Here is a 12200-nt window from a genome sequence, read left to right on the forward strand (position 1 = left end):
CGGCGTTGGATCAAGGCAAGCAGAGCCCGTACAACGCATGGCCCGGATGCGACGGCAGGACGGTTCGTCCTAGACGGCGAGGTTGTAGCCGTATTCCTGCAAAGGCAGGTGGGCTGTGGGTGCTTGTGTGTGTGTGTGTGTCTACTTGTTGACCTGTTCGTTGGTGGCATGGGCACGCTGTTGTGCGAAAAAAAAAGGAAACTTCTCGTTTTTCTCACAGGGTGCTTTCGTTGTTATGTTGTCGCTCTTTGCTTGTATTGCTGCACTCGCTTGTCTGGAGACTTGCGTCCTCTCTCCACCTGTCACATGGACACATACATAAACGTGCACGCATACTCAGGTGTGCGGCCGACTCTTGTGAGAGTGCGCGGTGCCTTTCGTCTTCGGCAGTCCTGTTCGAGGTTGCCGCACCGTCTTTCAAGCCTCCCGTGCATTCTCTCCCTCTAAGGCGGTCAATTTTCTTGTGGTCTTCTTGCTGGTTGCGGAGTTGCCCACATCAAACGGTGAAATGGTGGGGGAGGAGGCCGGCAGGGAATTCGGATTCAGAATAGGGGTAAACGATTGCGCGACAGGCTTCGCAGACCGAGAAGAAGCGGTAAAGGGCTCCGGCGCGATCATAAAAGGCAGCAGGGGAGCGAAGCGCGTATTCGACTTCTCGGTTCGCCACTCTTCCGTCCCGCCCCCTCGCAAAGAAAAAGGCCAAGGTTTATTCATGGTTACCGGTTTTGTGCTGCGCTGCGGTGGATTTTCACGTGAAGGTGAAGGGGTGCGGCCGTCAGAAACGCGTGCTCTCGTTGGCTGCTTGATGTCGCGACACCGTCTTTCCTCCTCACGGTTTTCCATCCTGTTTTCTTCTCTGGCGCACACAAACACACACAACACACACACACACAGTCGACACTCAGGAACGGTGAACTGAGAGCTCCGCACTCTTGCGGTCCCTCCCACCCAACTTCCTCTGCGCTTGCCACTCAACCATTGCACTGTAGGCGATCCTCCTCGCAACGAGCACAGTGGTGGTGAGCAGAGCGGATTCCGGCACACTTCTGCACGCTTACAGAAATTCACGCAAGCACACACACGCAACATAGATATAGACGCACGTGCGAGATCATACGCGCTCGCATGGGCTACGCCCGGCACGTGTGCGTCTACTGTGGCTCGAAAAGGAAAAGAGGAGCACCTCCGGCTAATTTTCTTGTCACTCTCCTCCTGCTGTGCGGCTGCTCAGTCGCGGTAACGCGAGCACTTCCATACTAGAGGGGCGGATAACTTGATGTGCACAGAAGGCGCAAACTGGATATACATAGTTCTTGTTTGTTTTCGGAAGCTCCGCAAGAAAGCGAGAAGCGCACCCATATATACAGGGAGAGCGGGAGCGTGAGGTAACCCTCACGCAGCGGGGAGCACCAGCACAGCGGAGGTTTTCGTCTTCGCTTTTGTTGCTGCCGCTGCTCGCACTGTTCGAGTTCTTGCGCACCGTCTTCCTCGCTCGCTGCCCCGCCATACGATGATAAGCAAGGTTGACCCCATGGTGCTGCCCTCAGCATGCAGCGACGACGAGCCTCGCTCACATGGGCCGCATCCCGACTCACCGCCTGTGACGTCGGCACGGTGTTCAGCACCGTTGCTCCCGTCGGGCGCGGCGTACAGGGCCACTCCCTCTACCCTCGTTGCTGCGCCGGGAACTCAGGTGAGTGTGTTGAACCTTGTGAGCGCTCTGCCACTTCTCTTGTCGTTGGACCGATCCCACTACACGGCGACGCTGGGCAATGCACAGGGGGGCGTGCTGGATACCCTCACCGCGCCAGCTGCCCGAGGTGACGGTCGCCTTGGCCCGCTGAGCTGGACGACGATTACCACCGATGCCGCCACCGCAGCGGTGCGTGCGGTACTGTACGCTCGCGGGACGCCGTCTTGGCAAGCGAAGCGGCGGCGACTGCGACGGCTCGCGCTCGACTCCTTCTTTCGCTCAACCGTGTCGGCTCGCATCTCCGTGCGCCGCGAGCGCGGTGCTAAAGGCGGGGATGGCGTGCACGAGGCAGTAGTGCGGCTGCTGCACCACACACGCGCCGTTATGTCGGACATCTCGCCGACACAAGCGCATTTGGTCGATCTTTTTGCGGCCCAGATCATGTGCGGTGCGCAGAGTGCTGGTGCCGCCGTGGAAGGCTCACCGCACGCAGCCGCGGGCAAGGCGATTGATGAGACAACTGACGCGGAAGGCGGGCAGTCACTGGACGCTTCACACGCCACCACGGCGATGATGAGGGAGCGTTCAAAGCCCGAGTTTGAGCGACGCGGCATCATGAAAAGCGGCGTCTCCCCCTCCATCTCGGTCACCGCATCACCGCGCCACGCCCAAGGCGAGATTACCAGCACACCTGCCTCTGCTACCGTTGCGGAGCAACTGCTCTATATTATTCTCCGCACCAGCATTGCGGCGAATACGCCACGGCGGCCCCTTGCCATGCACGGTGACGACACGCCTGCGCTCTTGGCAGATGGGCTGCATACATCCCCACCACAAGGCACTGACGGCGCCACCGCGGTGGGAGGCCTGACGCGCAAAAAGCCGCGGCTAGACAACTTCGATTGCATCAGTCCCGCGACTTTGTCGTCGGAAAACGGGCAATCGATTTATCGGTACTCTAGCGATGCTGGTAGTGCAAACCCGGCTACTGCGCTGCCCTACGAGCCGTACTGCTGGCTAGCGCCGTCGACGGTGGCGCTAGTGGAGTGCTCACAGGCGCTGCGGCGACACCAGCGCTGGACGTGCGACCTGGATCCGGTGATCGAGGCCACCGTAGCTGGAGAGGGCTCAAGAACCCACAGCAGCCACCTGTTTAGGGGCGCGGGCACCCGCTCCGCCGCTGTCGTGTCGCTGCTTGACAGTATGCGTAACTCGTGGGCTCCTCTACCTGGCATGGCAGACAGCGACGACGCTGCGGTTTTGACGGCTCTTGTGCGTGACAGTGGGCTTCCGTTTGCCCCAGCGTCAATTTCAGCTGCACTGGACATGGCGCATGAAGCTGGGCCTGCAAGCCACTCCCGTGGTTTTCAGTGGGGGCAGACGATGATGGGAGGGGAAGATCCCGCCGTCGAGGCCCTGTTTGCGGACGGTCGAGCTCGCCGCATCGATTCCCGCCGTGGCGAGGCAGATGGTATCCCCGGCAGTGAAGGGGCAACGCAGACAAGACAGCGCGAGGCCGATGCTGCGGCAACTGCTCTGCCTGCATGTCGCATCCCTTTCGTATCCTGCCTGCCGTTGTACGACGAGGTTGTGTACGCGCAGGTGCACCTGGCCCTGCACTGGTGCACTGCTGGCCATGCTGATCCGTTTTGTCTCACCCACATTGACAACACGGCCGGCTCAAACTTGCCGGCGTTGCGCGTTCGCGATGAGTTTTACGCCCGCCCGTTGCCGACCAATGGTGGCGCCGGGACAGCCGCCGCCGCGACCGCCATCAGTGGTTTGGCTTCTCTGCTGGAGTGGGGCTGCTACTACGGGACGCTGCTGCGCCGACTTCACCGCCTCTGCGATGTAGCTGACAACGTCGCGCTGCGCGGCACTCTCGGCAGCTACGGCCGTTGTGCCATGAGCACCTTGCGCCTCCTGCTATGCTTGCTGCAGCGACAGATTGGGGAGCTGGGGCACCAGGCAGGCGGACCTCACCGGCTGAGCTTCGCGGAGCTGCTCACGGCACACCAACGGCTGCAGCGAGCAGTGGAGCAGGTGGAGGTCCTTGCGGCGTTTTTCGGTGTCCCGGCCGTGGCCGCGGTGCCAGAGGCGTGGGACCCTGTCGACGTCCTCGAAGAACGCTGCTCATCGGCGTTGCTTATCTCACGTCTGTACGAGTGCTTCACTGCGCGTCATGCCGATGCGCTTGGTCGGCACGGAAGCGCTGCCACCCACTACCACGAACTGCAGCAGGAGCGGCTCGCCGAACTGCTCTCCTCGTTGGGCGGTGAAGATAGTGAGGAGTTGCCGCTGCAGGCGAATACGCCGGGCGGCGGCGCCGACCAGCAGCGGCAGAAAATGCGAGCTGCCTTGGCCGCGGTCGAGTCTGGGACGGCCCCTCCCTCGGTGAGAATTTCGCCTCTAGACACCGGCGACAACTACGGCGCCTGGGAGCAGCATCGCAAGGACCTGCTCAGCTACTCCATCGACGTCATCGGACTTCTGCTCCGCTCAACCCTGCGTCCTCTAAACGCGATGCTGGACCGCTGGCTCAAGGCAGGCGAGCTGGCCGATCCGTATGACGAGTTTTTTGTGGTCCCGTCTCACGGCCAGACGCATAGCGGCTTCACCTTGGAGCCTTCACCACAGCGGCTACCGGTATTTCTATCTGTTGCAGCTGCCACAGACCTTCTCCACGCTGGGGTAAGCCTGCGGGTGCTTCGAGTGGCTTCGACGCACGTCGTGCTCAGCGCCCAGAAGGACGCACGTCAACTGGAAGCCATGGCGGAGATCAATGAGGCCGCGGCGGAGGACTACGTTGGGGAACTGCTCGATACGCAGACGCTGCGACGCGCGATTGAACAATTTATCGAGCAACTCGTGCACGGTGCACCGACAGCGGATGCTGTGCACGATATGCGACACTCGGGGACTGGCGCCAACGACGAAGTCGAAGTCACCGACGCGGCCCCAATGCCGCTGCCGCCGCGTGTCGACTTGCTGTCGGCGTACGGCGCCATCAACTGGTGGAAGGAGCACTACCAGGCCTGCACACGTGTCTTGCTCGAGGTGGTGAAGGAGGCCGCGAATCCTGCGGAGGGCGGTGACGAGGACGGCTCCACCGAAGCTGCTCCAGACCCGTCGCTTTGGTTGCATGCGGACGAGGAAGAGGGGCTGCGTAGTGCTGAAGAGGCGTCAGCGGCCGAGAACGAACATGTCGGTGGCGCTACTGCCTCCGAAACGCACACTGGCCATGCCGAGTTGTCCCTCTCCTGCGCCACCGCTGCGCCAGCCGCACGAGACGATCACCATCGTGATCGCTCTCCTCACGTGAAGGCTGCTTTCCCGTCAAAGGAGTCGACGAGTGAGGCGTCGTCGTACATTACCGTTTTCATAAACTCCGACGACGATGAGGACCGCGGCGCCCACTCGGGAATGGGGAGGGCGACAGGCGGGAGGCAGGGGGCGGACAGCGCTTCCATTGCCTCCTCGTCTCCTCGCTCCTCTACGACTACGACGACGAGCGTGCTTGGCCTACGCCACATCGCCGGTTCCCGCTTCTCAACTGGGACAACTGTGTCCTCGACAGCCTCGTCGCGCGGCACCATGGCCCTCTATGGCGCCATCACGGAGGAACTACGCCAAGTCTCGCTGCTCGAGCAGCAAACGGAGGCGGACCTCGGGCAATGCCGCCAAGCGCTCCGCGCCGAGTTCGACGCGCAACTGTGGCGCCGCCGACGAGACAATCGACTGAGCGACTGGAAGGCCCAGCGACTAGCGCTACGGCTGCGGCGAGTGCGCGCCATGGAGGGCATCGTTGAAGAACTGCGCGATGTGTACATGATACGCGCTGTCGGGCACACCGAAATTCAAGGGTCAGCGTCGCGCTCCCTCGAGGAAGTGACACCCTCGCATCAAAGCAGGAGCGAGAAAGAGGAAACCGAGCAACACGGGGCGGGCCAAGAGCCTTCCGTGGCCGGCCCCACAATGACGGAGATGCGCGTTGTGGTGCCGCTCCGCCAGCTGCCGCCCCCACGCGTCGCACCGCCGGTGATTCTGTACGCCGTTCCAGACGACGAGGATGGCGTCGACGGCGTGACCGGGGGGAGGCGTGGCAGTCGTCTCTTCCCTGGTCGCTCGCGTCGCACGAGTTTCGCGGCAAATACGACCATCATGGAGCTGCCCGCAACAGGTGCGCGTGATACCCCTCAGTCCTGTGGGCGGCAGCGGCGCTCTCTCAGCGCAAGCATACTGCGCACCAGCAACTGGCCGAGGACGTCAGGGTCACCGTCGTTGTCGGCGTGCACGGCACGGCGAGTTTCTGCTGCAGCAGCCGGCGCTGGAGGCGTCACGTTCATCGATCCGCTGTCGACTGGAGCTTCGGTACAACACAGCGAAGGCGTTGGCGCGGGGCCAGGAATCATTCGTCAGCTGCGCGATGTTGCCACAGCCGCCCTGCCAACGTTTGGCGTCATGGAGAAGCGGAGCCCTGTGGAGCCAGCACAGAGCGCCGTCGCGACGTTTACTGTGCCCTCCGTATCGACCCCTCCGCCAATGCCGCCGTCGAAGTCGTCGCATAAGCGCTGCGAACAAGTCGAGGCGGCAATGCTGAGGGAGCACGCGGACATGGCTGCCGCCGTCGCGGCGGATGAGGCGCACGCGGCGGCGGTGCGGCGCGACGAGCTAGGGTACGCCCACCCAGATGCACTATTTAGGGTAGCGGACATTAACGACGATGATTTCCTGCTAATGCGCACTGGCCTCAAAGGCTACGCGCGTCGTGAGGCGGAGGCGGCGGCGCTGGCAGAGCTTGCCGAGCGGCAAGCGCAGCTGGCCGCTTACACAGTCGATGAGCCGGGGTATCTTCGCCAGCTGGCGGCGGCGGCGGCGGCGGCCGTGACCAACCCCTGCTCTGGCAGTCCCAAGGGCAGCACAACGTTGCCCAACTCAGGTCTCTCCGCTCAGCGGCGCTCTCGTGTTTCGATCAAAACCGAACGTGATGGCGCGGCACGGGACGATCGCGCCGATGAGGGTGTCGACGCGGGTGGCGGCGCCGCTCATGTGGGGGGATCCATACAGCTGCCTTCCGAGCTGGATCCTGCATGGCAACAAGATGATCCTCAACGAGGTTCACGCGAAGCGAGGGCGACGATAGCGAGGACGGCATCCATGGCGAAGAGCTTCACAGACGAGCTGTGGTCGTGGACGGCGACGGAGGCGCATCGCTGGTACTTTGATGACCTCGTCCCACTGCACCACGCTCTAACCGGCGCCGAGGTAGACCGCGCACTTATTGTCGACGTCGCCCTCACCTGCGACGAGGCCGAAGCGTTGCAACGCTGCAGCGGGTACTACCGCTCCCTAGGCCAGTACACGGCCAGCTTCCTCACGCACAAGGCGCTGCAGCTGACGCTGCTGCCGCCCTACGGCTCTCTCTACCGCCTCACAACGCAGTTTCTGGACGTTTGCTTGCTGCAGAGGGCGCCGATTGCCGTGCGTCTCATGGACCTCTGGATGACGCTTGTGGACGCTGCACTGGAAATGATGGCAGAGGCTGAGGAGGCTTCGATGGTGCAGAGAATCATAAGCGGAGAGACGCGACTGTCTGCGTTGGCGGCGCTCGCAGACACCCGGCAGGGGCTGAACGTGACCGTGGCGCTCTCCTCCCTCAACTCGGCCTTCCAGCATGAGTGGGCGACGTGTGTCACGAATGGCGAATCGACGGTGAAGCTGGAGTGGAGGTTCATGTCGAGCGGTGGGGAGGGTCATGAACGGCTCAGCTCAGCGGCAGAGGCTCTCGGCAGTGATGCCGGCTTCACAGAGGGCGACGATACGGCTGAGGAGGGTGTCCGGAACGTCTCTAGCGTTTCCCGTCTGCCACACCAACCCACGCCGTTATCGCAAGGCAGCGCAGAGAAAGCGTCGAAGAAGTCCTTTCCCATTCACTCCTTCCTTGCTTCACTCAGCCTGACGGCGGCGAGCCCGTGGTGCAGCGGAGCTTGGTTGCTGCCGGATCACACGCTGCATTGCACTGGCGCCATCTTCCGCACGCTCCTGTTTTGGAAGAGCGCCGAGCGGATTGTACTGCACACGTGGCGCGCCGGCATGGATAGTGGCCTCTCCAGCGTCTTCTTCTTCTGCACTACTGTGCGACAGGTGCTGTTGTCGAGTCTTCAGGAAACAGTGTGGCTGCGACTGGAAGAGCTGACTGCGGCGTACCGGGAGAGTCTGCAGTTTGAGGCCGGGGTCCTCTACACTTACCGTTCCCTTGAGAGCTTTACGATCGACAATGCCACATTCTTGCGCGAGTGCGAGTTCTACACGCTCTGCGGCCCGCAGTTCCAGTGCCGCGTCTGCCCTGTCTTGCAGGCAATGGTGGACGCCGTGGAGGAAGCGGAGAGGGCGCTGCGGTTTGCGCAGGTGTCAACACGGGTCGCACGGCGTCAGTACATGGCCACCTTCCGCTCCATGGTGGGCAGTGGAAGCAGCAGTGACAGCGGCAGTGACAGCGACGGAGGCACGGATTCCGACTGCTGCCGGCAAGCAAGGGGCCGACCGGTCGCGTCAGCACCTCGGCATGTCTTTACCCTCTCGCGGTGGTCTCGGCGAGCGCGGAAGCGGCAAAGCGCTGGGAAGGCGCAGGCCGGCGGCAGTGTTGCTTGGGCCTCCCCTTGGCACCTTCAGCCCCTGGAAGACGCCCTGGCACGTCACTCCGAGGAGCTCTCGCCACCTGAAGCTACTAGCGGTCGACTCACTGACGTGGATGCACCTGACACAGAGTCTGAAGTCGACGTCGACAGCGCTGGCACACCGCGCAGACGCGCCGAAAAAGGGAGAAAAGGGCCAGCAGTGAAGGCAAAGCGGTCGCCGTCCTCGGCTGTTAGCAGCGCCGTGGCAGCGCGCTTCACAACTCCGGTGTTAGACAAGTCGCTGCTTGCCTTGCTGAGCACCGCCGGCGGTGAGGAGGAGACACATCGCGAAGGCGATTCAGCGTCCACTGCAGCGCCGCGCAAGAAGCGCCGCCGCGGAGGTAGTCAGCCAGCTGGTGCTCGCCAACCTACCACTGCCACGGCAGCGCCAATGGCCACGACACTGCGGGCTTCTGCGACTGCACAGCGCTCGCAAACCCCGAAGTGCAGCCGCAGTGCTGAGGTGAGTGTACGGCGGTCCCCTGCTCCGGCTGAGGTGTCATCCTCGGCAGTAGCAGGTGCTGCAAAAACGGCTACGCCAGCAATGAAACGACCGCGGCGAGGCCGCCGCCAGCAGAAGCGGATGCCCTCAGCGGAACGCAAAGAGCGACGCTGCAAACTACGCGCGATCGCGGAGCGCAAAATCAAAGAAGAGGTGGACCACCAGCGCCGACTGGTGCGCGACATGATTTCTCGCCAGCTGCGTCGCTTCGCATGGCTCACGCAGTCCCTGCGGAATGCGCTATCGGAGGTGATGGTGGAGGAGGACGTAAAGGGCATGGAGGACGAGAGCATTGCCGCCACCGCCACCGCCACAAGCGACGGCGCGTCGTTGAAGTCGATCAAGGACTTGCACAAAGCACAGCGGCAGCACATGAACCGCAACGCCTACATCTCCACGATTCTTCGAAAGCTCGATGCGCTGATCGAAGTGATGGCTACCCAAGTGTGATCCGTGCCTACGAAAAAAAAAAGAAAGGTGTGCGCGTGTGTGTGTAAACGGTGAGGCAGTTGGTCTCGACAAGGAAAACTTGTTGCATGGCCATCGCGCTGGACAGGATCAGATGCTGCTGCTTTTGTGGGCTTTTCTCTCTATCCTATGCTCATGCGGTCTTCGGCTCGATGGGCTGTTTCATTTTACGAGTCCTTTATGCCGAGGCAAACAAGGGCCACCAAAACGGCTTCCGCGTCAAGCGCCAACTATCATGTGGGGCGATGCACGTGCACGCATCCATACGCTTGTGTGGGCTAATCCGCTGCGCCCGTCGCTCGCTCTCTTCCTTTGGGCACGTCTGCAGAGCGCATTTGGGGATTTGGTAAATAAAAAAGGTGAGGGTGCGCGTGGCACGCAGGCGTACTACGCCTCTGCCGCACAAATCACCACCCTGCGTCAATGCGGTACCTCTCCTTTTATGCCGCATCGGCGTTCTCGAACACGTCACTCACCTCTATTGGGTGACCGGGTGGGCTCGTCAGCCCATCATCTCTCTCTTGTCCGTGTGCCCTCACCCCCCCCCTGTTTTCTGCCCCCACCCGCTCCCTCTCTGGCTCCATTGCATTAACACACATACACACATGCCACATATGCGGTGTCCTGGATGTGCTTAGATGTCTGCGGAGAAGGTGCTCCTGAGCAGCCTCGAGAGCCCACCATTATCGCCCACCCCACTAACGCTTCAGCTCTAACTGTTCTTTCTGCCCTCATCTCTCTATGCCTTTTAGGGTGTGCGCGCGGCCTCATCCTTCGCCAACTCTCGAGCATCACCGCGAGAACGCACCTGTGCACTTGCGCTGAGACTTCGCCTTTTTAAACTCTCCATTGCGTCCTGCCCTTAACGTAAAAGAAGCCCACCTAACATATCCTTCTCTATCTGCCTTCATCAACGCCGCGATTGTCAGACGCGGGGACCTCTCGGCGCGCCATTCACCGCCACAAATAATAACCCCCGGATTAGCTGATATAGATACACTCTTCGCCACGCACCCCCTTTGTCTTCCCTTTTTCACAGCTCCTCCCCTCCCCTCCCTCCTATCTTTTTTTTTCTCTTGTGTTTGCTCGCAGCCAAAAATGTCGTCCTTGCAGAAGATCAGCGATATCGAGGCTGAGCTCGCCCGCACGCAGAAGAACAAGGCTACCATGGCTCACATTTGTGCTCTCAAGGCCCGCCTGGCGCAGCTCAAGCGCGAGCTCATCGCGTCTGAGTCGAAGAAAGGCGGCGGCAAGGGCGAAGGCTTTGACGTGCAGAAGACCGGCGACGCTCGCATCGGCTTCATTGGCTTTCCGTCTGTTGGCAAGTCGACGCTGCTGTCGAAGATGACCTCGACTCACTCCGAGGTGGCCGCGTACGAGTTCACCACGCTCACCTGCGTGCCTGGTGTGGTGAATTACCGCGGCGCCAAGCTGCAGATGCTGGACCTGCCCGGTATCATCGAAGGTGCCAAGGACGGTAAGGGTCGAGGCCGGCAAGTCATTGCAGTGGCCCGCACTTGCTCTCTTATCCTCATCGTGCTTGACATTGCCAAGCCGCTGCAGCACAAGCTCATCATTGAGCGTGAGTTGGACGGCTTCGGCATTCGGTTGAACAAGTCGCCACCGGATATTGTGATTCGAAAAAAGGACCGCGGTGGCATCAGCATCTCCTCGACGTGCCCGCTCACGCACATTGACCAGGAGACGATCAAGATCATCTTAGGCGAGTACCGCATGGCGAACGCCGACGTCACCTTCCGCGGCGACTACACGGCCGACGAGTTCATCGATGCGATCGAAGGGAATCGCGCGTACATCCCGGCCATTTACGTGCTGAACAAGATCGACCAAATATCGATCGAGGAACTCGACATCGTCGCCCGCATTCCGCACAACTGCCCAATCTCTGCCCATCACGAGTGGAACCTGGACGGGCTCCTCGAGTGCATATGGGATCACCTGAACTTCATTCGCGTGTACACGAAGCCGAAGGGTCAGGTGCCAGACTACGACGCGCCGGTCATTCTAAAGAAGTCGCCACAGCCGTCGGTGGAGAGCTTCTGCAACCGCATTCACAGGCAGCTGATACGCAACTACAAGTATGCGTGGGTGTGGGGCTCGTCCGTGAAACACCAGCCGCAGCGTGTGGGCAAGGACCACCCGCTGGATGACGAGGATGTCGTGCAGGTGGTGAAGAAGGTATAGAAACAACGGGGAAACTACATTCGCAGCCAGCCGGAGAGGTCGACAGCGACGAAGGTGCACCCGTCAGGAATGCCGCTGATCACGTCACACAACACGCACGCGCACGTGGCGCTCAAGGGCGATAAGGGCGGTGAGCTTGTATTTCATCAGCGTTTCACCGCGTCTGCATCCCCCTTCTTACGAGTCGGACCCCTTACGCACCGTCGGTGCGGCATGATTATCTAACAAGCGAGTTGGCCGCCGGCGAATGTCTCAGTTTTAAGGGGCCTTCCCTTTTGTGTGCTGTTGTTTCTCTCTGTAGTTTGTTTGCCTTCTGTTTTTTTTTTGTTGTTGTTTGGGAAGGTCTCTCTCTCTGCGTCTGGGCGTATGTGTGTGTGTGTGTGTGTGTGCGTGTTCTTTGGCATCTAACCTACGTTTCAATCACCAAGAGGCCGTTTTCATGCCCGCTCCCCGAGCGGCAGAAAAGGAAAAAAAACGGAAAAGAGTGCAGCAGTGACGCCTACGAATCGACACCGTTTCTACTGGCGCAGCTACGTGTCCTGCCAGAGACCACCTCTTCTCCGCCTGAAAGAGAAACAGCGGTGCGTCGCAGCTAGCGTCGGTGCGCGCGCCGCTGGGAGCTCATGTGTGTGGAAGGGAAGATGAGGAGAAGGGG

The 12200-nt window shown here is 61.1% G+C and overlaps 2 protein-coding genes across 2 annotated transcripts; both read left to right on the forward strand.

The window, feature by feature from the left end:
* Window positions 1-1510: 1510 nt before the first annotated feature.
* On the forward strand, window positions 1511-9322 carry LDBPK_362370 (hypothetical protein, conserved; the record flags this gene model as incomplete). The annotated part of the gene is made up of 1 exon (XM_003865304.1): window positions 1511-9322. The coding sequence occupies one exon, from the start codon at window positions 1511-1513 to the stop codon at window positions 9320-9322; it is 7812 nt and encodes a 2603-aa protein (XP_003865352.1).
* A 1116-nt stretch (window positions 9323-10438) lies between these two features.
* On the forward strand, window positions 10439-11545 carry LDBPK_362380 (developmentally regulated GTP-binding protein 1, putative; the record flags this gene model as incomplete). Its single annotated transcript, XM_003865305.1, has 1 exon — window positions 10439-11545. The coding sequence occupies one exon, from the start codon at window positions 10439-10441 to the stop codon at window positions 11543-11545; it is 1107 nt and encodes a 368-aa protein (XP_003865353.1).
* Between the last annotated feature and the right edge of the window lie 655 nt (window positions 11546-12200).

Source organism: Leishmania donovani, chromosome 36, assembly GCF_000227135.1.
Source record: "Leishmania donovani BPK282A1 complete genome, chromosome 36".
NCBI classification, from domain to species: Eukaryota; Euglenozoa; class Kinetoplastea; order Trypanosomatida; family Trypanosomatidae; genus Leishmania; species Leishmania donovani.